Consider the following 27,796-nt stretch of genomic DNA (forward strand, 5'->3'; position numbering starts at 1 on the left):
CCTACTTTTATTCCCATTCATGTAATATTAAAAAAGAATTTTAGCAAATGGCATCTGAAATTCATCCAATCAGCCATTTTTATCCATGTGACTCTTCTGCTGCAGCAAACCGGACATGGGATCACAAAAAATGGGGCAGATGGAAGGCCTGGAAGGGGAAAGCCTGCAGAGCAGAGCAGGTTTTTAAGTGTAAGCAGGGTGGCTAATAGAGGCTGATGGTGCTCATGAGGTCAGTCATTAAAGGTGTCGGCAAATGTCAGTGAAAAACAAACTTATCCGAATAAATAGAATATTAAAAAGTACATTAGGAAAAGAAGAAAAAACAAAGAAATCCCCTAAGAGTCTCACATCTATATATCAAATGGAAACCCAAAGTGATTCAATGACGCAGCAAACCCAGAACAATGTGAGAATTCTCATGCCACACGAAGAGATGATCAGCTGCTCCGTCTCTGACTTTTTAATATATTTTCTTAATCTGAGTGTGTGTTTGCACGCAAGCAAGCATTCACATTTCTACAAGTCTGTGTGTACAATGTGTGTAATGTGCTAGTGTGCAAGGCTCAAGCAAGGCTGTGAAAAACAGTGTAATTTAATCTCCAGAGCTGTTACACTGTGAAGTCCTCCCTGAATCTGATTCCAAGAATGAAATCTGTTTGAGAATATTAACCCAGAGCATTGTACAATAATAAAAAGAAAACTGTGACACTCAGCAGCTGTCTGCAGAAAGTTGGGGAAAAAAAGGCACAGCTTTGATTGCTCAGTGATGTATGAAGTCTGTTCCATGTGCCATGTACAGAAGAACATGTGTGTATGTAGTTGAACTCTGTATAGCCTGTCTCTGATCCCATCTTTGCTCCAGCAATAGCACTGAAACCTCCCTCGAGACCTAAGAAGCATTCTGGTATTATTCAGAAGAAGAGAAAAAGGCTGGAGGAAAAAAAAAAAGGACGAATCATTCCTTGCTCTGAATGTTGCACTGCTAACTTTGCTTCAGATGAGCTGTCAAACTCAACTGTTCTTGAGGTTATTTTGGGAGATGTTTTTTGGATCTGTTTTGTTCTTTCTTTTTCCTCAGACTGCAGTGTGTAGTGGTTCAAACTTCCTGAAATAGTGGCTTAGCTAGACTGCCAGTAGCACCTAAAAGTCTCCTCTTCTTATGGTTCAAATCAGGTTATGCTGTAGTTTATGTGTTGGGATGATTATTATTTATAGTTTAGACTCACAGAACATGCTACACACGCTGACATCACTGGTTCTGCTTTCAGCTGTAGTAAAGGATGGAGATGATAACTTAGATTTGATTGTTGTTGGCATGATACTTCTGAAAAGGCTTGATGACGATGGTTATGGTGCTGTGTGTTTGCAGGTGTCAAGTTATGTTAACCCCTATTTTTAACTCTTTCCTGCCACATTTTTATGAAAAGTACAAATAAAAAGTTTGACATTAATATTTTATATTACTTTTTGCAGAGGGTTTGGCATAAGAGATGGGTACCGAATTAGGTTCTTTTATGGGTACCAACCAGATTCCATCTGGAGCACCGAGTACCAATTCGCATAAAATCAAATAGAACCATGCTCAAGTACTTGAATGCATCCCTGTGAATGTGATGAAGTGGAAGAGTAGGCGATTTTCAATGCTGGACATGAACACAGCATTGCAAGTTTATATTTTGAGGAATAAATATGTTGATTTGAAAAACTTCAAGATTTTATTATTAAACAAATAAATATTTGTTTGTTTATTGCTGTGTACTCTATAATTTTGATTTAATGTCATTATTTTCTCCAAATTTATATATATATATATATATATATATATATATATATATATATATATATATATATATATATATATATATATATATATAGATATATAGATATATAGATATATAGATATTTCTGTATGTGTATACATTCATGCTTCCATATGCATTCATGTAAAAAAAAAAAAAAGGAAAAGGTAATTTGTATTTCTTTGAATGGAGATGTTGGATTGCATTATCTTTTCAACACAATATTTTGGAAAAAAAAAAGAACAAACAAATATTTATCAACACATTAACACACACAAAAGAACGGATAATTGGTACCGTTGAGTACCAGTAGTGATTGTCAGATATTGGGCATCGGTACCGTATCGTTTCAAATGTGAAAGGTACCCATCCCTATTTGGCATATTACTTTAAAGGGCATTAAGCCTTGTAGGTAAAACTGATGTTACCTCAGGATACTAAAATATTATACTAGATAATATTACACTAGCTAACAATGAAATACTTATCCACATACTTTTTCTGTGGTGGATATGGGAAATGAAGGTACACAGAGCTCTCAGCCATTCTATTTGTGACAATCTTTGAATATTTGTATATTTTAAGCTCATTTTTCATTTTTAGCTAAATTAACTCTTTTTGGTTTGCAGAATTACATGCCTTGACATAAAGTTAGCAGTAACATAAGCTCTTCATTCAGTGTTTCATATCATTTCATTATACCACTAAATGTAACTTTCTTTATGTTTCAGTTGTTTGTCATCCATCAATAGGTTTTCATTTTTTATTGTTCATTCCTTATTTACATCACACATTCATCAGTTCATTTAAATATCACTCAAATTTACAGGTTTGCCTTTAGTGTCACAGGAAACTGCCAGACTTTTTGATCTATATATTAACCATGTCTTTTGCTATTTACACAATGTTTTAAACACAGTTTATTCTAGTGTTTACCAAACACCCCAGTCAACAAATGCACAAAACATTTTCTGTCCATTGAACGGTGGAAATTCCAAATTATTGCACTTAGATGCAACTGTGCTAAGTACTGACTTTGTCTTTCTGTTGATGTGGTCGAAAAACTACAGCAGACATCATTTTGCCAAATTACAAACTAAGCAAGAGCATCTACAGGTCATCGGACTCGGGGACTTGAATGGGCTCCAGGGTGATAGTGGGGAGGATCAGATGGGTGCCCTCAGATATCCAGCCCTGGGCTGTTCTGTTGAAGGTGGGGCGCTTGACCCCTGGGTCCTGTAGCTCAGGGTAACTGGGCGGGTTCAGGTCCAGCTCAGGGAGCTTGAATGTGATCCCTCTGGGAGCTTTGTCAAAGCCACCATACGGTGTGGCGACCCTGTAGTGACATCAGGAGTGAATGGTGGTCTTTTTTATGCGCTAATCTAACTCTCCAAATGTTCATTTCTCACCTGTTGAAACACTTGTACAGGGGCAGGTCTTCTCGTGGGTCTGGTGCTGCCATTCTTATTTTGATTGTTTCTGCAAGTTCAGGATCACTGAGGATGGCTTGCTCCCATGGGGAGTGATAGGACTTTGGCATCTCAGTGGCGTTTAGCTTCTCAGTGTTCCCTGTCAAGAAGCAAACAAAGAGAGACACAACGGGGGAAAATGTCACTATCATATCATGATCATATTGTGTAATACAAGGATCTAACTGTTTTGTTTTCAGTTACGGGTAAATGCTTTTTATTTTTGCTTTGTAGGGTTTAGAGTGGATAGGATTATGAATAGACTCTGTGCTTAGAGAACACTTACAGGCAGACTGAGATGTCCATCATTGGGATCTAAGGCCTTAAAATAGCACATAGTTGTAGCGTGCACTCATCATATAATGTGTCCACATGCAACGGCTCCCTACTGGAGCATTTTAGCATACATGGCACAGGGCTCTGACTGCTTTTCAAGCATAATATGTTATAAATAAAAGATGTGAAGTCTTCTGGGTTGTATGAAAATCATTGTTACATATATGGCTTCTAGCTTACTAAGTTGCTACAAGGGAACACCAGCTGTTGTGACTGTATGATACCAGTGGTCATTATTATGACAGCGTTACATAACCCCACAGCACATAGCAGCTTAATTTTTTTTGATAGTGTAACAGTGGTAGAGATGATGTAGAAATGATCCATTTGTCAGTGTTTAAATCATGTGTGAATAATACTGCTGCATTCTGGGTTTAACAAACCAATAAACAGCCTCTTAGACTGATCAGCACAGTTACCTGATTCAGCGTTTGCTGTGTCTGCAGTATTTCCATCAGCTGGAGCATCCACTGTAATTTCCACAGTGGATGTTATAACATCATTCTGGAAACAGAAAGCAAAACACCAAATTTGAGTTGAGCTACAAAACATTCAGTTGGCTCACCTACTTTGTAACTGCTGTTGTCTCTGGTGCACTGATACACACACAGACACATATCATCAGGCACTGATAAGTGAAGCAGGGTGCAGCTCCTCATCAAGTGCATGAGCAGCCTCTCAGATTTGGCTGGAGGAAACCAGAGGCACGAGGCACATGTCTGGGTTATCATCCATGTGTTATGACACTTCTTTTTTTCTTTCAAGAGCATATTTCCTGATAAATGTGCATTATGAGTCACACACACAACATTTCAGGCAGATCCCTGGATTCAGGAGGATCAGTAAAAAGTGTTCCCCTGAATTAAAAATGCAGAGTGGCTGAGTTACCTATCATGACTTACATTTAGCTGTGCGTTTGCCTCATTCTGGATACTTTCAAATGTGTATTTTTCCGATCTCCTCTGGCGCATTTTGAAAAGCCGGGACCCTCTGTTGGTTAGCAACGATAACTCCTCTAACATTATGTCCTTTGGAGTGCTGAGCTTCTTCCCCAGATCCATTTCGACCCCTGATTAAGTGGAAAGTAAAGACCAAAAAAAAAAAAATAACAATTTTGTTGAAGAAAATCATTTTACTTCATTTCTGATACAATCATAGATATTTTTTCAAGTACACATTCTTTGGCATTCGCGCTTCGCTCGTAAGAAGTTGATGTGTGCGCCATGATGTCCTATTGAAATATGTGTTGCAGGCTGTGATCAACTCATCTCAAGGACACAGAAATAGTCAATCCCTGTCTTTTTCAATGCATTAAGTGATGACATCCTCATAAGATGCATATTCTTAGATTAATTTCACAAGATTAAGTTATCACAGCCTAACTTTGGAAGAACAGCAGCAACAGTATTTTTACCCCTAGCTTGTGGGTTAATCCAGCCCTGGTTTTAGATCTGCAAAGAGCTGGATAGAAAATAGAAATATAAATTCCCATGGATATAATCCTCAACTGGCAAGCTTTGGGAGTGTCGATAAAATACATAAAAGAAATAAAAAAATTCACATTTTCCATGTTCTAAGCCCTGTTATGGGACATGAGTTATCATTGTACTTGAGAATGAGTTTTTGGATGTACAGGATGCTTCCTCATCCAGCACTACAGACGGTATGTACCCCAGCTGTCACGGACCGTCACATAACAAACAGCTACACAGTTGGCCCACACAGCTTCCCTCCCCTCTCCAGAAATAGACTTTTGAAAAGGACAACGACAAAGGATCAGCCACTATAGGTACTAAATCATTCCATTAGCTTATTTATGGAGGAGCTGGAGAGTTGCCCTGACATTTTGAACCCCCATCAGAAATCTCTTGCAGCAGTAACCCTCAAAACTAAAGTCATACCATTGGTACCATGGACCTCTCGGCAAATAGCTGCTGCATGCTTCTTCCTCTCTCCAGTTGGCATTGTACAGAATTGTGACATTGTGGCTTTGGCAAGGTTGGCAGGAGTACTGGAAACACAGGACACAGGATGTAGTTGTTCTGCCCAAGTCATTAAAAATGAGTTTTTATTCCCCTTAGAGCAGTGGTGCACTGGCAGCCCATGTGTTGCTGTTTGATGTGCAAGTGTACCGTCACCATTCAAAGATCATTATACAAAAATACTCTTTACTGAGACACTTTTGACATAAATTAAACCAAGAGAAGCTGATAAAGACATCCTGAAGTCAGGAGTTAGAAAGTGAGTTTTTGTGATTTAAAATGGTCCTAATCTTTTGATTTCAGAGTTCACTTGAACAACATACTTTTTTAACACTACGTTAAGTCTGTTGGCATTAATAGCCACCTCTTGAAGTATCTGCTATATCAGTGTTTGCCATGTTACAGTAATCTCTGCAGGGGTTACGATCATTAGATTACACTATATTACATAATCCCAAATCCCCATTGTGCTGATATGAGTCTGTCACATGTAATTCTTAAATCTGTCCTCTTCTCTGGATTCATTTCTCAGTAAGTCAGTTACCGTTAGTGGTATCTCCGTTCATGATGTCACACAATGAATCACCTTTGTGCAACTAAAAGGCAAATATTGTGTTTTAAGTTTAAAAAAAAAAAGCATAATAAGTAAATGTCCGGCAGTCACAAAATATCATGCACAGAATAACTTTGTGGCATCTGCAGTGGTCACCGCAATCACATTTTTGCCAAATGCAGATTGCAATACATGACTCCAAATATACATATTTTTTTAAAAACTAACTCTTCATTGCATTTCTGAATCTGCTCAATTCTTAAAAATATCTCTTAAAAATGAAACAGACAGCAAAGGGGTCTGAATCCGATTCTAATGGATACTTCTTCCAGTTCCAAAACACAGCAGCACTGAATTGACTATTTTAATATACTTTCATTATGATTTAAATCTGATATTTATAATATCCACCCTGTAGGCAAGTATCCCTACCTGTGATGGTATCCCTGGTGTGCAACCTGTATCCTTGAAGAGGAGACACAGAGGCTCAGGGGTCAACCTACAGTAGGTAGTTTGATCTTCCCTGATCTTCACACTCCCGGACACTAAAGCCAAACTGTGAGTGTGCCTCTGTGTCTGTTGTGAATGGAATGCAGCTTGCATCAATAGGCTAAATTTAACTTGTCAAACACTCAAACCACTCTCTAACACCATGGGGCAAGTATGGCTACCAGAGAAAAAGAGAGAGAAAGGGAAGAGAGGGGGTGGAGGGGAAGATGGACAACATACATGTTGTGTGTGGTGTTCTTTAAGGCAACACCCCCTGTCCAGGGACATGTTTTCCTCCTCGTGCCGGGTCCATACAGTGGGCACGTCTGTGAGCTGATGTAACCTCTGAGGCTGTAAGTCAGGCTGGAGGTTAAAGCTGGGCACAGCTGTCTCAAATATGTGTCCCCTCTCTTTAAACTTATTTAAACTATTGTTAACTGAGACTCCAGATAATGATATATGGATCCGAGTGCTGGTTTTGCTTAGCGCTGAGAGACTGCACCCCTTATAGCGACACTGACTCCATGTGGCACTGACCACAGCTTCGACTTTGACCCTCGGCCTTTAAGTGTATGTCATCCCTCTTATCTCTTGGCCGTATTTCCTGACTCTATGGGCTGACCAATCGGAAAAAAAAGGCAGAAGCCCATAAGCTGACACACAGATCTGTGTGGGGAAGGAGTTAAAGATGAGTGTGGTCTAATCCCTGGGATAGTGAGCAGCCAAAACCATTTTTATAAAGCAGTATCAAGGTCAGTGCCCTGGCTGCTAAAGGTATCGTCCTTCTCCAGACATACTGAACATTTAATCTTGTGTAATAAAATAAACTGTCGGTACGTGAGAGAAGTATCTAATGTAATCTTAAAGGTATAAGCTTGAAAATCTTGAATTCAAAAACTTAACACCCCTTGAAAGGGGTCGACCATAGTATCTCTCAATGCCAACAGACAAATGAAACTAAGTTTGTGCTGCGTTTGCTTGGCTCAGCCTCACTGAAGAAACAAACCCCTGCAGGGTGAGTGAAAACTCATCTCTGTGTCCTGCTGTGATTTCTTCCGGGAACCAACATCCATTTTCAATGCTGTAAACGTACGCTCTTTCAACAGCGGGCAACAGGATTAAGTACCACTGTTTGAGTTCTTTTGGACACATATAAAGGATGAAAATATTTTTTCCAAGTTAAAAAAGTTTTTGAGATTGACACCTTTAAATTTTGTGATGTAAATAGTCTTCTTCGTCAAAAATAAAAGTTATTATTATTAAACACAAATACTATTTGTGACTTTGAAAGATACTGGACAGGTATAAGAGAGGGGTTTTTTTGCAATCAAGAATTATGTGTCTTGTATTATGCCATGATGTAATACAGGATGAGAGCCAAAGAAAAATAAGAGTTTTTTAATGACGTTGAATTTTTATTGTCTTGTGTTTTAAAGGTGCAAAAACAACAATTTTTCAAAGAAAACCATGACAAAAGGATAGGAGGCCCCAAAATCTTAGCCTGATCAGCAACAAACATGGTAACATTTGTCATATTTAAACCCCAACACTCAATGGCAGAAACTGTTTTTGACAACAGATACCACCTAACACCTCCTTGTGCATCAAATTAAAAGTTTTGATATTTCCTGAAGGCACGCATCTAAAACAAATTCCTGGTTAACTCAATAGAATAAATATAAATTAACGTCAAGATGATCATGCCATTTTGAAATCTTGTGCAAACAATGTCTTAAAGATCAAATCAGTTAATAAAATGTAGCTGCTCTTTTGTCTCTTTCATACGTGTGTTTGCTGTGGTGGTTTTGATTATAGTAAAAGAAGTGAGGGATAAATAAGATAAGTCATATTTGAAAAATGATTCTATAAAATTTGCAAAGTGAGGAATAATAATTATAATTATAATAATAATGTTACAGTGGGAGAGTGGGCACTAAGTCAAAAAGAGACGCACACAAACACATACACACAGTTTTGTAAAGTGCCATATTTCTCACAATATCTTTAGAATTATCTCAGTATTTGCTAACATTACTCGTAACACCTTTCTACTGAAAAATCTACCACACACTTTTTTACACATTCAGTTTAGCCCTCAACACACTTAGCAAAACTCTTCATATGCCCTCCTTGAAGTCCATTTCTGTTAGTCTGCTTTAAAAAACAACAACAACAAAAAACCGACAAATAATGAGTGAAACAATTCTGACATTATCAAAGTATCAGTATTAGCAACATTCTCAGTGCTCATCAGATGAAACACATCACGTCACTCACAGCTGTAACACATCACATCAATCTCAGCTGTACCACATCACAGTAGCTATAGTGAATTTTCATGCCTTTAAACCTTGTTTCCACTGGTAGTACAATGAAGACAGGCACCAGTCACTTTCATCAACTATAGAAGACAAATATGATCCATGCTCAGATGTTTCCAATATTTTAACACAAGTCAACAACAACCCATGTTTGCCCCAAGTTCCTAAAACTTACATGATCATCTTAACCATATATGACTAACATTAAGATGACAGGATATATATTTTTCTGTTGTACGTGACCCCACATCAGTGGTCAGACACTTGATGGCACTGCACTGCTCTAGACTGGGGAGTGTACTTTGTTGGACAGGCTCATTGTCCCATGTATCCGATACCCGCCCTGGTGGCAAGCCTGAGAGGCTGGGCAGGTCTGAAGGGAGGCCCATAGAAGGCTGGTTTCTCAGGTGAAAATGTCCTGCTCATGGCTGGAGCCTGGAAAGCTGGAGCTGCATCATAATGACCCTTGCTGACAGCTGGAGGATCAAGGGACACCCTGCGCTTCCATTCATCTGGAGGCTCTGGCAGAGATTTGCGCTGCCCTGCAGCTTTAACATTTGAGGCAACCGATGATGGGAGGCTCCGAAACAGAAAGGCCTCATCCACTGAGCCAGTGGGGCTCTTGGATGCTGCCTGCCACGGTGTAGGGGGCTTGTAGACTTTGTCCTGAAAGGACATTTGCTGCTGTGAACATGAGGGCTGGACTCCAGGTGTGTACTCAGGTGATAGAAATCTGGGAGGCTGCAACAGATTTGTTTGCCTGGGCAGGCTGAGAGAACGGCTTCTTCCAAATCCCTGAAAAAAAAGAAAGCAAATACAGATTGAGTGCTATGATGACTAAACTGCAGACTTTGCTGCCACCCTCAGGCCTCATCAAGACCCTGACAACAGAGGTACAGCACTTTAAAAAAAGAAGGCCAAATTGTATTGAACAGAAACTGTCCAACTCCTGAAACAAATGGTCAAAAACAAAAGAGGCTCTGAAGATCAAAAACTTTCTCTATATCTACTTTTGCTATAAGATGTAGAATTTTAGATGTGTTTTAACTTCAGGACTGATTTTCTACATGGTATAACATTTTGTACACTGCATAGTAACAAAAAGCAGGTGAAGATTAAGCCCTGTGTAAATGTCTTACAATTCCATTAGAGAAATTGACTCATGCTAGATAATACAGCTTAAGAACTTACCTCCTTTTGTCCAAGTATCTTAGATGGACACACAGTGGCAGCTTCAAGTTTATCAGTGTTTTGTTGGAACTGTATCCATTTCGTGATTGTTTTGTGGAAATGATTTCATTTGCAAAGAGAGGTTATTCACTCTAAACCACTTATTTATTTTTTCTGTTCTCTATTTAGGATTAGAACTCTGGTTGTGAGCCACTGCTGAACATCACATTAATTGACTAAGTTAAATACCACTGTGACAACGCCAGAGAAAAAAAATTTGAATGGGGGTTCAGTATGCTTTGAAAGGAGTTCAGATTTATCATCCAGTTAAACAAGTTGGTAAACTAAATGTTGCTCACTGGAGGTTAAAAAAACTCTGTTTGCATGTTACTTTAAGGGGTCAAATTAAAAGTTTGTCCCTTTTGTTTAACTGGTTGTTAAAACTGCAATTTTTGACAATAGAGACCATGTCTCTTCTTTTCTGGTGTCTAGACTTTTACCGTTACCCCAGTTAAGTGGCCTTTTTATGATGTCATAGAATTCAATTTGTTTTACTCTATTCATTTTTAAAGCTTCAGTTATTATTCTAGATATTTAGACTGCTCCTACTGTGAAATTATTGGCGCATTGCGAAGTTGACAACTCATTAGCCACTTGTTTAAAATTGATGTTTTTGTCAGTTTAAGTAAATAAATGTTAAACTAATAGGTATCCTTAAAACTATAGAACAGAATTATGTTTTGACAAGTGGCTTACTTCTGATGTTAATCATGGAGAAATCTCTTGAATAGCAATATTTGATAGATAGACAACCAGCACTGTCCTAAAGCACTAAATGAAAATCCTCTTAGAGCAAAGATCATAGTTCAAATGTTATCGTATATAGATATGGAGGTGCACCAATAAACCAAAGCACATCATTCCATAAAGGTGAGTTGTGAAGTCATACCTGTGAGTGGCACTGAAAACCTCCAGCAAAGCTTGATGTCAATTAACTGGCCAATAAGGTAGAGAAATGTGGAGAAGTGATCTTGCTGAAGTCTCAGTAACTCTCGTGAAATTCTTCATCAGAATGTGAAGCAGTGAGAAAAGTATAGGAGGAAATATGAGTGAATGACAAAGAGCAATATAAGTGTTGTGCTGGAAATATTGAAGCTCGTGACACAGAAAAGTACACAGGCAGAAGGAAAGAGAAATTTAATAGCATAGTTGTGCCAAATTCAAGAAGTGCAATCAACAGTGATATGTTTTAAAGACAGAGACATCAAGACAAACAGACAAACGTTTCCTGTTTCCATTCAGCGTCTACTTTGACAGCGGAATAGTTACAAATCTGCATTTTAACTTGTTCATGTTTAACATCAAGGATGAGGACACAGAATGTCTGATGACTGCACTGATGGTTCGGTAACTGGCCATAAATAAAAAGTGTAGAAATATATATCCACATAAAACACATTTAAAGTAATCAGGAGTAGTAATCACAACTAATGTTATTGCTTTTACCTGTTGTGAGTTCATAAAAGTTTGGAATGAGACTGAAGGAATTGCAAATTGTATGCATCCAAAAAAAGAAGTGCATAAACAGTTTCTCCTCAGACACACTTAATTATTAAATCATCTCTGCATGTGATTGCAAAATTAAGTTACTGCTACCCAACAGGAAGTTGAGTATATATTTAGGTTTTGATTAATCCTGAATAATTACAAGTTATTGTCAAAGGTATTATTTAGGGTCAGTTGTAGAAAAAAATGCATGCCGTGCATCTTGTTTTTTTTCTTTACCAAATATAACTAAAGAAAGATACATCTCAAACTTGAGACCCTTGTTAGACAAGGCCCTCTTCACACATTATTGCACATATAACAGCACTTCCTGAGAGTCACTCTAATACTTTGTTAGACATTTCCTTTGTAAGGTACACATACACTGCCAAGTTGAAGGAAATGAAGTTACATAATGTAAGAAACTATTTCAGATTTATAATCAACAAATATTGAACTTGAAGCTTTTCATTGTATCACTTTAGGCTATTTTTATACTTTCCCCACACTGGTAAATAAGTAGATTCTGACATTTGCCAAGTGTAAAGGAGTTTGGATTTGGCCTACATACACACAGTGCAAAAATCCATACATTTCCACCTGTTGGATAAGACATTCAAGTTGCTACTACACTGCAGATGTATTTGTGTTCTACAGTCTCATTTTTTACTTCACCAACACTTTACCAATTACCACAACCAGCATTAGTGCTAATTGATCAAAGCAACGGGCCTCCACTGTGGGCCAGCCACCACTGGCTTCTTAGCAGAAAACTTTGGCCGAGGTGCCATTTGACGGACACCCCTCGCAATAAGAGATGCAGGAGAAAAGGCTGCAGCTATGCTGTCATCAATAGACGACTGCTGAGAGGTTGTGCTTGCAGGCCGGGCACTTGGTGGCTGCTCGCTGCTTATGTGAGGGGCTGTGGCAGTGTGCTTTTCATCCAAGTGCCCTCCAGTTGAAAGAGGCTCAGCCGGCCTTGTGGTTTTGCGGGCAGAAGAATTAGGGGAACTTACCAGTACAGGAGACTTTGCAGGGGCCTCTGCTTTGCTGTCAACAGTAAGCTCAGTGGCTTTATGGGCAGCCCTCTGTTTACGGCTTTTGATTGCCTCAAATTTTGAAGCTGGGGTTGGTTTGGGGCTGGGGCTGGGACTACTGGCTTCTGGAGCTGCATCATATTTAAACAGTGATGAGTCCAACTGATAAGGCTGATGCTTCATAATATCTAAGGCATTGAGGTGCTTTGGGGGTGCTTTGGGTTTCTCTTTCGTCTTAGGCTTGATGGTGGGGCTTGTAGAGGGGCGTTGCTTGGCTGCTGATGGAGGGTAGAAAGGAGCAAGAAGAGGATTATAAGATATAGGGGGTGGGGCACGAACATTGGAAGAATATCTCCAATAGTTGGGGAGAGATGAGGTTGGGGAGGGGGTTCTTGTTTTGTTAGTTTGGACTCTTTCAGCATCAACTACAAACTTCTCCATACGAGACTGTCTTTTGGCAAACAACTCTGCACCTTTTCCCTTTACAGTTTTACCATCACCAGCCTGATTAGCTCCTCTGTCTCTGACATGACCCTTTAGAGAGGCCTGTGATGCTTTTAATTCATGGCTGTATGACATCCCTGCTTGTGGTGGACAAGAGGCAACTGATTGTGGAGCATTGTCTGACTTATTCCTCAGGGGTGAAGGTGCTTGATGTGGGCTATAAGTAGGACTGCGAGAGTGCATACTCACAGGGGATCGTGACTGCTGTTGACTCCAGCTATTTGTGGTTGGCTGTAGATGAAGCTGAGAAGGGGAGCTGACCGGACCCCAGCCACTGGCAGGTGTTTGAAGTGTTGCCTGAGTCTGATCTGGTGCCCAATGGTTGCCCATCTGTTGAGACTGAGCCCAGTCTTGCTGCTGTAAGTAATGCTGACTATGAGGCCCCACAGGGCTATGAGAAGGCTGTAAAACAGGACTTCTTGGTGGAATAAAGGGCTCGCAGGTGGGACTCCTCCTCATCCAGGGTGGGCAGTTTGGGTTGATGGTTGGTTTGGGGGCAACTGGAGGGGGATTCTTCAGTTTTACTGTTCTGGGTTGCATAAAATTACAAGCCTCTGCACCCAGACTAAATAAGTCTTCTTCTGGCTCAATATAAGACTTTCTGTCCCCTTTGTTTAGAAGCTGATGACTTGATTCTTGCAGCAGCGTTGCTGGCTGTTTGTTGGTGGTTCTCCGTTTTGACTCCGGAAGAATGCCAGTCTTGATTGCTGGCACAGATATTCGCTCATGTCTTGATGCTATGATGTCCCCAGTTGGGGACCAAACCCGTGGATTAGTATTTATAGGCACAGGTACTTTAAATCTTGGATCTTGCCTCTTTGTCACTGGAACAACGCCACCACCTGGCATGACAGAAGCAGTAGTGCCATCCTGAAATCCAAGGAAAGGCTTTGCAGTTCTGTTTGGCACCAAGGGTCTTGACGCATTGGATAGGTGATTCATTTGTTCTTGGTATTCTACGTGCTGCTTGAAATTTTCATCCACATAGCCAGCCCGATCAGTATGCATGTACATTTCTTTGGGGTCATAAATATTCTGGGCTTCTGTGGGTTCAGGTTCAGTTGATCTCTGCACCGGTAATCCTCTCCCTACTTCCTCTTGCTTTGACACTATTTGATCCATCCGTTTGCGACGTTGGGCAAACATCACAACACCTTTCCCTTTTGTGTCTGGTAGCGCTTCCATTTCACGAAGACTTCCCCAATTCAAACTTGAATTGTGCTGGTGTTGTTGAACAGAGTAGTCCTCTTCCAACTCAGACTCACTTGTTACCTCAAAGTTATACTCAGCTGATCCAACGTCTTCAGTTTCTTCCTCTATTTGGTCATCACCATCAAACTTGTTTTCACCAGTCCCGTAACTCACGAGTGTGTATTTCTCAACCCTCTGGCGACGTTTTTTGAACAGCAAGGCTCCTTTATTCTGAGGGTTGGGTGCATTAGTTAGTAGCAGAGCAAGTCGCTTACATTTAGACTTGTTCTCCTTGACTTGTTTTTCTGACTGGCTCTCGTTGTGACCGAGTCCTGAGACAAAAGAAGAGGCAGAGAGATAGAGTGAAGGAAGAGAAGTGGGAAGGTGAAAATACACACTTTTCTTTAGACATTTTCTCAGGGCATTCAGTGAGAATGTGAGAAGTATCCAACTGTTCAAAGCTCAAAAAGTGTTTTCTAACAATAGGAACAGAGTTTTCAATAACTCTACATTTTGGACAGTTACGTGATTGACAGTGTTTGATCACTATTTTCAGATTGAAGCAACCCTTGTTATTCCTTGAAGCAAGCACACTAAAACCAAATTTCCAAGTTGTCCCTGCTGAAGCAAGCACACTAATAAAAGCATCATATTTACTTACAGCTAACTTTGGGGGGTCCATGGGGCAAGTAAAGCTATCAGCTCACTTTCCATTGCAGTCAGTCTTACGATTGGAAAAGGGATCAGGTAACAGGCCAGGGTGACACATGCTGGTGTCTGTCAAATTTGTTTCTGTCAGCCTCATCATATGGTCATATTTATTCTTATCCTGCCCTGACGATTAAAGCCATGGGAATTCTCCCTGTAAGTCTACCTAAAATAGACCCCAGGTTACAGCATGAAAATAAGCCATGCACATAATGCTTTGCACTAGTTATTTATCGATTAAAGGAGGTCTCTTACTTTATGTGTAAAAATGTCATTTGAGGTTATTATTAAAAGTTATTTTGTGCCTGTTACTGCAGTGAAAGCAAACAGAACTACACCCAGGCAAGAAATAAATATACATGAATAACATTTGAAACACTGTATTTATGCTATACACTGTGCTATTTAAGCTCTCAATGTCTGCTTAAATATAATAAGTAAGGGTGGAAGACAGATACTTACGTGTGTGCCTTGCCCTGTGCCTGTCCGGTCTGCACAGATCTATGTCAGACTCTGAGTTCCACTTCTCTGCCTGCTCAGCACCCTCATCTGAAATTCCAAAGAAGACAGAAGCAGGAGGTGCCTCGCTGCTCCCTCCTTCCTCTGAGGATTCAGCCCTCCTGTTCCCAGTCCCTGAGCCCTGCCTATTGCTGGCTCCCAGGGGCTGTTCTGCACCCAGGGTCAAGGCCAGGGTCATATCAGCAGTGCAGCCAACAGAGGAGCAAGATGAGTGGGAATGCGGCCGTGATATGTGGCCAGCATATGGCTCTGAGTCAGGACGCTGTGGTTGTGGAGACAGTGGTGTTGGAGAGGTTTGGATGGGAGGGGATTCTGCAATAGATCCTCTTGATTCCCTGTGGTAGACATTATCTTCTCCTTGGTATGAGACCTCGTCTTCACTTCCACTAAGTTCACGCGGGGACTGTGGCTCACCTGCAGATTCCCAGTCATGTGGTGGAAGGTGTTCTGGGGACTCATTGTCAGATCTTTGGGAATGATGAGTAGGACGAGGCTCTGATTGGTACTCTACGTCACTGGCATCATCTTCATAGTAAGACTCGGATGCATATAGTTCCTGGGAACCATCTGAGCCTGACCAAGGGGCTGAGTTGTCATTGTTTTCTGGGGCCTCAGCTTCTGGTTCCATCTTTAATGCTCTTTCACAATGTCCCAGTTGTCATTAGTCACACCTGTATTAAGATAAAGAAAAACTTTCAGGAGTCAATAACTGGGACTAAACAGTTAAATGCCCTGCAGAAATTATAGGTTAGATTAGCAGATGTTTTTCATATTTATGTTAACATTTCTGATAAAAAGAATTTAGTGTTAGTTCACTTTGTAACATATCTAACTATCTTGTAATCATCTAAGTTATTTGTATCCCCAATAGGGAGTGCAGCTTTGCTTTGGCAGTTGCATCAGGGCAGCTGTGGCTCTAAATGGAATGGTATGTAATATCGAGGGGGAAACGGCATTCACATCCAAAAGCATTGGCAAAACAATTGGGTGGCTGTTTTCCGAACTCCTGTTTATACAGCAGGTTTCTCTGTCTCTCATCCGCCGCAGCCATAAATATCAGCTCAGCGATTGTTGTCAGCATTTCCATTTAAGTACGAGGTTTGAGAGACTGTTTGATGCAACGTAGAAACACTCAGCTTCCTATGCCTTTACTTAAAGCCAGTCATTGTTTTGTTATAGAAATTTTTATCAACAAGTCAGTGATGGAAAGAAAGTTAAAAGATGAAATCAGCAGGGGAAACGGTCAAAGTAGCGGTTTATTGGCTTATTGTATATTACCTATAACACACACACACACACACACACACACACACACACACACACACACACACACACACACACACACACACACACACACACACACACACACATACACACACACACACACACACACACACACAAACACACACACACACACACACACACACACACACACACACACACACACACACACACACACACACACACACAAACACACACAATGATATTCTGTAGACCATGTCTCCTGAACAAAGAGCATTTCTGTTATCTTACACTACAGGATCTAAACCTTTGACTTCGGCAAACACAGGCCTCCCATTTTTAAACTGCAGTACTTAAGGTTCCCCAGAAGGTGGTGCCAAAGCATGGTAGAGTAACTGCAGTAATGAGAATCTCTTCTCTATTTATCAAGAGAAAAAGTACTTGTGATTAGAAAAGCATCATGTTTGGGGGTAGGATTCTTATTTGAATAGTGCTTTATAAACCACGTCTTGTTTTCAACAGGCTGTGAACAGATGATGTTTTATAGGAGAAAGACCCAAGGTTGTTTAGAGGTTACAAGAGCAGTAGTTATTCACCTTATACATTTATATAAGGGTCACGAAATGATGTACTAACCGAATGAACTTTGACAATAGAAATTAAAAACTCAAATTTCTAAAAGGGTCAGGACCAAGCCCATTAGAGACACGATGCATGGCTAAATTTACAGGAAATCAACTTTAAAATCTAATGCCCGCAAACTGGCTATAGTCACAGCTTGTACTTCGTACAAAGTAACAAAACAAAAGAACCAGATGGTAAAATCAGCTGTTCTGAATAAATTAAGTCTCTACTAAGGGTGTAATTGTCCTGAGGGTGGCACTAGAGGGATGTAAATTCTTAAATGGAGACTGAATACTGATGTACTACAAGCTGAAAAATAAGTAATAGACAGTTTGAACAGAGAGAGGCCCTCAAAATGGCCGTCACATTATTTCCAGTACTGTTTTTTGCACAATATGTCAGAGCGGTGACAGCTACTGTGGCTAAGTGCTGGAATCAGTCTTCTCAGAAGGTCTAGGGTTCGATCTGAACTCCTGCAGTCACATGGTGAAATGTCTTTGGCTCCTGCTGTTGGGTTGTGGTGCATGAATGTTTATGAATGAGGTAAGACAATACTGATGGTACCTTACTATAGCAGCCAGCACTGTGCGATTGAAGAGTGAACGGGCGAATGAGCAGTGTAACAGCTCTTGAGTGCTCAGAAAGATGAAATAAGAGCTATTTAAGTGCACGCCTATTCATCATTTACCAGTCTTGACTGGTGTTTTCTTGACAAATGGAGTAAAGACTGACAACCTTTCTCCACATAATAACCACAAATTTAGTAGTCTATTTATCATTTTCTATTTTTACACAGTCTATACTTATTCAACCCGAGATAAGTTCAAAAGAGTCCTGTCTAACTTATTTTTCAGTTACCATGCTGTAAGGGTGCTTAACTTCACTGGCAGGAAAAAACAATATCTTTTAAAATTAATGTTTATTTTGAATGTAATCAAGGACAGTTAACTGTGTGACAGATGGCTGACTTTGAGTTTAATCCAATGAAGGCAAAGTATTCATGTTTTTGGACTCTGAAAAATGTAACTTTGCTCTAGGCAAGTAAAAGGAAAAAGGAAAATTCTCCTTTTGAGGTGTTGAAACAGGTCTTCAAAATCATTTTTTTGCATGGGTTTATGATTCATTTGTAGTACAGTAAGGCTGTCACTGATTCTGTTTGAACTTGTTAACAATCTTTTGGTCAGAAAAGTCACTGACTTCAAAATTCATCGTTCCATGCGGTTAATGCACATTTTTTTTTATATACGGTACGCTGCATGGGAAAGGTAAAGCTGTGCAGCATTCCTGGATCACTGTTTTTTTTTTTTAAACTGGCATATTACATAAGACTTCCTGACTTTGTTGCTTTTTAACTTCACAGAGTTCTTGTGACATATGTGTCTGCAGGGTTACTTAAATCTTGAACAGACGGTTGGACACTGTGTCCCATGCAAACAGGTCTCTTCACACTTGGTTCCACTTACTCGACCATCATTAAGCCTTACTTTGGTGCTACGAGAGGTTCTGTTCCCTTCTATGGCAGTAACTTCAGTGTGTTTATTCATCGCCATGGAAACAGGAAGTCAGCATCCCTGACAAAAGAGTGAACCCTTGGTCTGAAGGATGACCCCGCCAAGATCAGATGTTTCCATGTTACCTTAACATTATACTCTCTCTCCTTTCAACCAGTGAGACCCAAGTTTGAAACACACTTGGAACATAACAAAAAAATTTACTAATTCTAAAATACGTTTTTTTTTTCAATGAAAATGTGCAAGATTAATGAAACATTATTTACATTTTCGTTTTAATCAACTGTAGCAGCAAAAAACATATCTTGCCTGGTGTTTGGTAAAAAGGATAAAACACCAGCAACTGTATCTCATCTTACAATTGTACCACATTGATCTTGTATTGATCAACATGTGTTTTGTCATTAGCATGCCACAGTGAACACAGCTTTTATTTAGTTGTTTTTTTTGCAACAGGCATGCTATTATAAATGGGTATGAATGAGTGAATGTATGAATGAATAAATGAATGAAGGAATGATATTTTGACTGTGAGCAGCACTGCACTTATGTCAATGACAAATTTCCTTTCAGGGACAATAAAGTTTATCTTATCTTATCTTGTCTTATCTTATCTTATCTTATCTTATCTTATCTTATCTTATCTTATCTCAGCAAGGAGTTCAGAGAGTTCATAGAAGCCAGCACAAACTTATAAAAGCAACAATGAAATAACAGTTGGATGGTTAAAACAAGATGTGATATGTCTCAAGAAAGTCACTTTTTTAAAGGTGTATCAAGGAAGTTAAAAGGGGCAAAACCCAGGCTTTACTTACAGAAGTCATCAATGAGGCCAATATAAAAGACAAAGATGCTTCATCAGTCGATATCCAGCATTGTGAACTTCACATCCTGCTAATAGTACGGTGCAGCATTGCCCATTCATGTAGCTACTGTATTTAAAGAGAGGCAAGAAGAGGTGATCCTGCCCCTAACACCCCCCTCCTCTCTCCTCTCGCCTTCTCTCTCCTTTGGACACGACTCAGTTAGCATCACACAGCAGCAGCACGTTGACATCATGAACTTGTCCTTAGCAAACTTTAAAGATATTTTTAGTATGATGTTAGCTGTGTCTTGTGCTTGGCATCAATGCAAAAAAATCTGTTTTGGGTCATTTTTTCTAGTGTTCATCTTTCACAGAAACACAAACAAGTCAAAAGTGACACAAAATGTAGTCACTCTCCACGTTGTTTCCAAACACTTCATTAAGTGTCATAATAACTGTTTTCTTATCATTAAGTTGTGCATTTCATGGGGTTGTGATTTTAGAGGGAAATGCCACATGAGAAAGCTGCAAATAGAGGAGGTGAGACTGATGTGCACTCTGACAGGGTGCCCATACATGGGAAGAAACCTGAGAATAAAAAGAAGGTTAACAGAATTTATATGCAAAGGAGAAACTTTGCGGCTGCAGCAGCTTCCCTTTAATTTACGCTTTCTTGAGATCAAATGTACAACAGCAGCCACATTACTCTTTAATATTGAGTGACGATAGTATACCTCTCTGAGTGGCTTCAAAGCTGGATTTAAGGGAGAATTTGCTTTTTGTGTCACCTCAGCTTGTAGCAACCAAGGAAACTAGTTTCTGAAGTTTGGGAAGTAAAATGTTTTCCTATTTTTGCCTGATGGAGGATTTTCTTTGTCTTATAGAAAGCTAAATGATGCCCCAGATTTTTTCAATATAGGTTTTAAGTTAAGATTTCAGATAGGCCAGTTTAGCAGCTGGAGTCTTGTACTGCCATTCTGTGTGGTGTTGGTATTATATACCCAGAATGGATATTTCATTGTCTTGCTGGAATATGCAGTGTGTTCCTTGAAAAATACATTGCTGCAAAAACAGAAAACATTGTTAAGCAGTTTTACACTTAGCCTTTGACCATCTGCATTGAGCTTGTGCCCAGAAAAGTTGCCACCTTTTCTATTTATATATCATGTTTAAAGATGCTCTCCTCTTTCCAACAGAAAGTGTTTTTCGTACGTATGAATCAGTGGATCTATCAATCTGAATTTATGTAACGCCAGATCACAGCTAACGTTACTGCAAAACGCTTTCAAAAAACATTAACAGGTCTTGACTTGTTAGTGTTATACCATTAACAGAGACCTAACATCAAGACAGAAGTCTTATCTAGTCTAATCCAACATGAGCACAGCACTATGGAGCATTCAGCAAGTTACAATGACATGGACAAACTTCTATCAAGAAAGGACAGCCATTAAAGAGCAACAGAAACACAACACTGACTGCATTGCAATAAAACATATCACATTTTACATTTCATTTGCAAAGACATAATTTGTTTGGCATCAGATTTGACTATTCTAGTTAAATAATTACAAACCCTTATTAAACCCTAGAAAAACACAGTGAGCATATCAAACGCTGCTTTTAGAAATACTATGAAATCTAAACTAGTTGTTATTTCAAGCCTTTTCCATAATCAGCATGTACGTTGATTCATCAGCAATAATAACTCTAAAAATTCTGATGGAGCATTTCTTTTTGGTGTGTTCTTTTGTCACATATTCGAAAAGGTGATATACATACAATCTTGCTTAATGGCTACAGATAGTCACTCAATCCTTCTTGTTAATTGCTTAATTTAATTGTGTCTTGTTCATGAACATGTGCCCATGTTATGCCTATCCTTATCCTGCAGATAAACTGAGTAATAGAGGCCAATTGTACACAATAAAATCCAGTTCTGTGGAAACTCTAATGATTTACTTGGTGCTGGTGAATGTGTCTTGTGTGGCCTCTGCGATTTAACCACAGCTTGGTTCTTTTACATCATTCAGCCTCGTGTCAGCCCTCTGAGCAGCAAAATGAAATTTGACAGCATACTTTCAGAAATTAATGGATTTGGAAAGTTCCAAACAAAGCTAGTTTTGATCCAGTTATTTTCTCGAATTACTCTGCCATGCCACTTTCTGCTGAACAATTTTATGGCAGCTGTTCCTCCTCATCATTGTAACATCTCTGCTCTTGATCATGGAAGCCTGTTTGAGAATTTAACTCTGGAGCAGAAACTGACAGTCAGTATCCCTGTGGAAAACGATGGGACACCGCAGTCCTGTGTGATGTTTTCAGAGCCACAATATCAGCATTTGTCAGGCTCCAACAACAGTCAGGAAATGCAGACTGTCAAGTGTCAGAACGGATGGGTGTACGACAACAGCACATTTAAAACTACTCTGGCAACTGAGGTAAGTGTCTTCAGTAATTATAACGCCATGTTAGATTTGGATATACGTCCATCAGAAATTAAAGAGATATTGCTGGTTTTTAAAGAGTGTTATCCAATTCTTACAATCATATATTGAGTTTTGAAATTTAATGCAAAATGTACAGAAAATGTGTTTTCCAACAGCCAAATTTGATCTCAATTATTCAATGTGATTGTTGGGTTCTTTGCAGTGGGATCTAGTTTGTAGCAGAAAGGGGATGAACAAGGCAACCGCCACTATTTTCTTCATTGGTGTGATGATAGGAGCTCCAGTATTTGGGTTTCTCAGTGACAGGTAAGACTATTGATGAAAAATAAACTACTTTAAAATGTCACCCACTCTCTTTAACAAGCATCAGACTTTAAAGGTAAGTTTAAATAATCTGTACAGTTAAGGCATACCAAAGTTCAATTTGAAAAAATATATTGATGAGGTTGCACGCTTTGACTTGAGATCTTGAGATCTTTAAAATGTTAAGTCTGAAAATCTGGTGATGAAGAAGAAATGGTTAATTAAAGTCATTCAGATTTTTGAAGGCGCAAGTACTTCTTCTGCGGGTCAATACATGAGCTAGTCATCTAGCTTTCATTTATCATTGTCTCAGACAACAGGTGGACCAAACTCTAAGCTAACTAACTATTGTCAGAAAGGAAATCCTAGAAATAACCTTAAGTTAGAGGAACAGCAGCACACATTTGGTTAAACAGCACATCTGCATTGAACTTTTTTATTTTCTTAACTCCAGAGAAAGTTTTACTGACATGAACTATATCAATGTACCTAATTAAAACACCAACAGCAAGGGCAGATCACCCCATAACAGGTGGAGCATGTTTCACTAGTTTTGAACATCTTGAATGACTTCATCATTCACCTTCTGATGTCTAGGTTTGGGCGACGGCCACTGCTGTTGGTATCCTACTTATTATCCATGACGTTTGCCATCCTGAGTGCATTCTCCACATCATATGTGATGTTCGTCATCATGAGATTCTTCACAGGGATGGCACTTGCAGGGATAAGCATCATCTCTATTGTTTTAAGTAAGTTTACTTAAAAAGGTTGAACCACTGAGGTTAAGAAAAACAGAGTGGCATTTGTCTCTGTTTACATAAAGTTTGACAAACAACTAATTTTGAGTTGTTTTCTCTGTTTTATCATCTTCCAGATGTTGAGTGGTTTGATGTTCAACATCGAACCTTTTCTGGTATAATCATAAGCCTGGATTGGACTCTGGGAAACTGGCTTCTGACTGGCATAGCGTACAGTGTGAATGAGTGGAGGATGCTCATCCTGGCAGTCACCTCGCCCCTCATAGTGTCCATCATTGCCTGGAGGTCATAAAGCTTTAAATGTTACATCAGTCGGCATCAGAAAAGAGTGAATCCTGAACCGTCTTGTTTCTGGCTTCAGGTGGCTTCCAGAATCAGCAAGATGGCTTCTGGCCAACGGGAAGGCAGAGGCTGCTCATGAGTACATATTGAAATGTGCTGAAATGAACAACAGATCCAAGAGTGTGGCTACAGTCACACCAAGGGTACAGTTCACAAATAAAACTGATAAACAACAGCTTCAATGAAAAAGAATCACAGTCCTGCTCAGAAGTGTTGTGCATTGACATTTTTCTTTCTTTAAGGCATTATTGGAGTCTGCACAGGATGAAACAACAGATAAGAAATACACAGTTGTAGATCTTTTCAAGACCTCTAACATCAGGAGGATTTCTATATATTCAGGCATTGTATGGTAAGTCTAGATATCATGAGGTGAATTCAATGCTCATTGTTTGTCTTTTTAGGAGGCTAATGTGTGTTTTCTTTTAGATAAACAGTCCTGTGATTTTTTTTCAAATAATATCAAGTCTGTCAAGTTTTAAGCTGAATATGTGGAAACAATTTAGCCTACTGTAAGTTCTTAAAAAATGATGGTAGTTGCACCAATGTGACTCAACATGTCAATTAGTAAACTTCAGAAGTAACTGAGGCTGGATTTTGAACTTGAGGCAGATCCAGGCTGTTTCTTCTTGTTTTCTGTGTCGATACAAAGCTGAGCTAATCATTGCTTTGTTTCAGTCTTTTTTCCAAGTGGAATACATTCTGTTTATTACTCATACCTAGAGAGTTAAATTGTTTAATTGAATATCAGTCACTGTTATGATGTAGTTGTATTCATACACTATTTATGGATAATATTCAAATGTATAACAATTTCAATGTTATCATGAAAATGTTAAAGATTTTCAAAGATTATGTGGTGTAACCATTGACTTAAGATGGTGGGTGATTCATATGAAAAAAGAACCAGATCATCAGATGTTCTACTTTGCTCAGAAAGATTTGTTATTGAGATCTTTTCAATTAATGCAAAATCTGTTAATTCTTTGTTCAATTTTCCAGGTATGGAGTTGCATTTACATATTATGGGATAAGTCTGAATATCACTGGGTTTGGACTGAACCCCTACCTCACGCAAATGATATTTGCATCCATTGAAATGCCGATGAAGATTGGTCTGTATTTCTTCCTGGAGAAACTTGGCAGGAGGCCTGGGGAGATGTCCGCCCTGCTGCTGACTGGCCTCTGTCTCTTCATCAACATGTTTGTCCCTGCAGGTTAGTTTTTCTTTTTATACAATCCCGGGATTTTGGTCTGGAAGCGTTTCTTAAAAAAAAATTCAATATAGCTCCAAAATCTCTTGATGAAACATTTAAAAGTCCTCCCTCAGGTCAATGGGTCGTCCGTACTGTTGTGGGTGTTATTGGAAAAGCGATGTCTGAAGCCTCATTCACAGTCATCTTCCTCTACACCACTGAACTCTTTCCTACAGTCGTGAGGTTAGTCAAAAACAAGCACAAAATGTGATACAATTTCGACAGCTGACAAAGATCCTGTGTACTGTTGTGGCCATATGTTCCTCAGCTTTAAATTAACCTCATAATTTACTTCACAGGCAGAATGCTTTAGGTTACACGTCATTTTTGGCACGGCTGGGTGTTTCCATTTCCCCGCTCATTATCCTTTTGGAGGATGTGTGGTATCTCCTCCCTGCAGCTACTTACTGTGCGGTGGCAGTGGGCTCTGGTTTAGTGGCTTCACTCCTGCCTGAAACATTAAACACCCAGCTGCCACAGCACATCGAGGATCTTGACAAACCAAGGTAAAAACAAAGGATTAAGTGCAACTTAATATCAAAGCTAAAGTCAAGGATTTGCAAAGTCAGTCGTCTTCACTGCTAAAGAATAATCCAGTCAACCCTGCAGAGGCTCGTTGGTTACTCTACACCACGTTTTACTCATCACCTTGCTTGAGAGTTAATGAGTTTTATTTATATGCCTGTGGTAAAAATAACAAGATGTTGTGGTTCCCCTTGTATGGAAAAAATCATTAACAAATATGTTATCTTGATTTCAGAGTACAATTAACAAGGAAGGAAGGAGTTCAGTGAAAACACATTTTGGGGCCATGACAGCAACATGGTGTTCATTTTTTACAACTTGTCCAAGTGTTTACCTTCTCAGCCCCTAAGAAGACAGGAGAAGAAACACACAAGTAGTGTTCCTGTATATGAACATGCAGCTGGCAATAAAGTACTTTTAAAAGCATATCATATTGTTTTCATTGCATTTTGTCATTTGAATGGCAGATTGACTGTACTTGGAGACCATCACTTACTTGTTGGAAAGTATTACTTGATTAAAAGACAGTCAGACGCATTGACTGCATTACAAGATGTGAAGCCAAGAGACCACCTCTATACATACTGTCCAAGGGGCAACATCTGGTTAGTAAAAATGTAGCCTATACAGAAGTGCTGAAAGTTGCTGTTCAACAAGAATCTGCTTGAGGCTGGCTGCAGAAAAACCGGAAGTCATGCATACACCCAGCCATTAAAATTGACTTTTTACGGCATCAAAAAGCAGTCTGGTTCAAAAAACGGCCTGGGTCTAAAATGCCAAATTCACCATTGGCACACACTGTTAGGTAAGTGAATTTTTTTCTAACTTGGTGGTGTAAAAGTTATTATGATCTTTGATTGTCCAATCAAAGGCACATCTCAGGTTATGTGTCTAGCGGGCGCCCTGTAGCTGTTCCAAGCATAGCAAATGTGATTAGGTTCGCAGATTGGCTTCATTTCACGGTTTTAGAAACAGACAGGTGACGCTGCAGAGGCTACGTCCATGTTTTATACAGTCTATGGTGCTGACATAGTGCTCTGGTGCATGAGCAAGGTATGCACAGAAGAGACCTCAAGGCTGACGTCACAACCTGTCCACTCACCAAAACGTGTTTCATAAACTGGTAAATCGTTGGGGCGGCAGTATTTCATTCCACAGGGACTTGGGTTTGTAACCAGAGGGTTGGTGGTTTGAGTCCTGGCATGGACCAAGATTGGGAATAGCTGGAAAATACTTGAGTACTGTGCAAGGTACCATTCCCCCCAGCAACTTAATGATCTACACTTTGGCAATGCAACTGAGATGAAATTGTAAGATAACTAAGGACCCCTCAGGTGAATACACTCCACAGCAGAACAGATTCTTAATAATAATAATAATAATAATACATTTTATATGTAATCCAAATAAGCAGGGGTCACAGAATAGGGAGGTAGGTGGAGCCATGGGTTGGGTGTCCTGGGAATTCTGTCTACTCTCTTGGTTGGGCCTGTGGCCAAATGTAGCCCCGGGGAACGGAGTAAAAGAAGGGCCAGAAAAAGTTGCACAGTGCAAGTTATGGAAGAGGTGACAAAGACAGCAATGGTTGGCAGAGGGTAGGCAGACAAAGGCACTTACGCGGAGGAGCTCCAACATGGAGCCCACAACGGTGAGGTGGCTCAGCGTTATCAGTGAAAACGGAGCAGGACTAGCGAGACTTACCTGCGGGGCCCCAAAAACAGGGCCTGCTGTTGATAGTCAATAGTAGAGGTCTGGGGATATTAGGGACTCCAGTCGATCTTCCAAGGCTGTGCAGTGGCTAGCCTTAGCTTTGATGAAAAACAAGCTGACAGCTAGCGCACAGTTAGCTAACTAGTGAACCTATAGCTATCATTTGAGACAGGCTTAATGGATGAAAAGCTATCTTGGACACAGCTCTGCTCTCTGTAGCTTTGCTCTGTAGATTCTTGTATTGATCCAAATCAGACTTTTATGGCTTTTTAGGGTCAATTGACTCTCGTATTAGTGTTGGTTATGAAATCGCTCGCTGTTCTTCCTCTTGAGAACCAAAATTACCTTTTTTCACAAATAATCTTCAGAAAGCAAACAAGAAATTTGACTCTGGTTTTGAATTGTGCTCTCTGTACAAATATTTATGAACAAATACTTAATATAACAAATAGAAAACAGAGATTAAGTGAGTAAAAATAACATAAAATTTTGTACAAAAAATAATTTTCAAAAAAATCTTCAAATGCGTGTATTTTTCAACAGAGCTGAAACCCTGTCTCAGACGAATCAACTTGATGTGTTTTCATTTAAAAGTTTGGGTTATATTCCATCTATTTACATCGACGAGGAAGGGTTTGTGATTA

General features: G+C 39.5%; 3 protein-coding genes across 3 annotated transcripts; 1 reads left to right on the forward strand and 2 right to left on the reverse strand.

The window, feature by feature from the left end:
• Positions 1-2,909: 2,909 nt before the first annotated feature.
• Positions 2,910-5,612, reverse strand: myoz2b (myozenin 2b). The gene is made up of 5 exons (XM_074663156.1): positions 5,506-5,612; positions 4,507-4,673; positions 4,024-4,108; positions 3,209-3,368; positions 2,910-3,135 (listed from the first exon to the last, which is right to left on the reverse strand). The coding sequence occupies exons 1-5, from the start codon at positions 5,585-5,587 to the stop codon at positions 2,910-2,912; spliced, it is 720 nt and encodes a 239-aa protein (XP_074519257.1). The 5' UTR covers positions 5,588-5,612.
• Positions 5,613-8,122: 2,510 nt separating this feature from the next.
• synpo2b (synaptopodin 2b) lies at positions 8,123-16,251 on the reverse strand. The gene is made up of 3 exons (XM_074695137.1): positions 15,567-16,251; positions 12,681-14,728; positions 8,123-9,744 (listed from the first exon to the last, which is right to left on the reverse strand). The coding sequence occupies exons 1-3, from the start codon at positions 16,249-16,251 to the stop codon at positions 9,265-9,267; spliced, it is 3,213 nt and encodes a 1,070-aa protein (XP_074551238.1). The 3' UTR covers positions 8,123-9,264.
• A 5,614-nt stretch (positions 16,252-21,865) lies between these two features.
• Positions 21,866-25,739, forward strand: LOC141784330 (solute carrier family 22 member 7-like). Its single transcript, XM_074662149.1, has 10 exons — positions 21,866-22,246; positions 22,458-22,561; positions 23,156-23,310; positions 23,436-23,604; positions 23,681-23,804; positions 23,904-24,013; positions 24,664-24,878; positions 24,992-25,100; positions 25,217-25,423; positions 25,678-25,739. The coding sequence occupies exons 1-10, from the start codon at positions 21,866-21,868 to the stop codon at positions 25,709-25,711; spliced, it is 1,608 nt and encodes a 535-aa protein (XP_074518250.1). The 3' UTR covers positions 25,712-25,739.
• The last annotated feature ends 2,057 nt before the right edge of the window (positions 25,740-27,796 follow it).

Source organism: Halichoeres trimaculatus, unplaced genomic scaffold, assembly GCF_033239565.1.
Source record: "Halichoeres trimaculatus isolate MK-OKI-2021-1 unplaced genomic scaffold, fHalTri1.1 fHalTri1_scaffold_2, whole genome shotgun sequence".
In the NCBI taxonomy this organism is placed as follows: Eukaryota; Metazoa; Chordata; class Actinopteri; order Labriformes; family Labridae; genus Halichoeres; species Halichoeres trimaculatus.

Bases quoted from the DNA above. Each gene is read 5' to 3' on its own strand.
- myoz2b (XM_074663156.1), bottom strand. From the start codon at position 5,587: ATGTCACAATTCTGTACAATGCCAACTGGAGAGAGGAAGAAGCATGCA. The intron at 3,369-4,023 runs GTAACTGTGCTG...GCTTCTTGACAG, and splicing joins CACAGCAAACGCTGAATCAG to GGAACACTGAGAAGCTAAAC. The intron at 3,136-3,208 runs GTGAGAAATGAA...ATGTCACTACAG, and splicing joins CTGTACAAGTGTTTCAACAG to GGTCGCCACACCGTATGGTG.
- synpo2b (XM_074695137.1), bottom strand. From the start codon at position 16,251: ATGGAACCAGAAGCTGAGGCCCCAGAAAACAATGACAACTCAGCCCCT. The intron at 14,729-15,566 runs GTAAGTATCTGT...CTTTTGTCTCAG, and splicing joins GCACAGGGCAAGGCACACAC to GACTCGGTCACAACGAGAGC. The intron at 9,745-12,680 runs GTAAGTTCCCCT...CTTTTTTTTCAG, and splicing joins CTGCAAAGTCTCCTGTACTG to GGATTTGGAAGAAGCCGTTC.
- LOC141784330 (XM_074662149.1), top strand. From the start codon at position 21,866: ATGAAATTTGACAGCATACTTTCAGAAATTAATGGATTTGGAAAGTTC. The intron at 22,562-23,155 runs GTAAGACTATTG...TCTGATGTCTAG, and splicing joins TTTGGGTTTCTCAGTGACAG to GTTTGGGCGACGGCCACTGC. The intron at 25,424-25,677 runs GTAAAAACAAAG...TCTTGATTTCAG, and splicing joins GAGGATCTTGACAAACCAAG to AGTACAATTAACAAGGAAGG.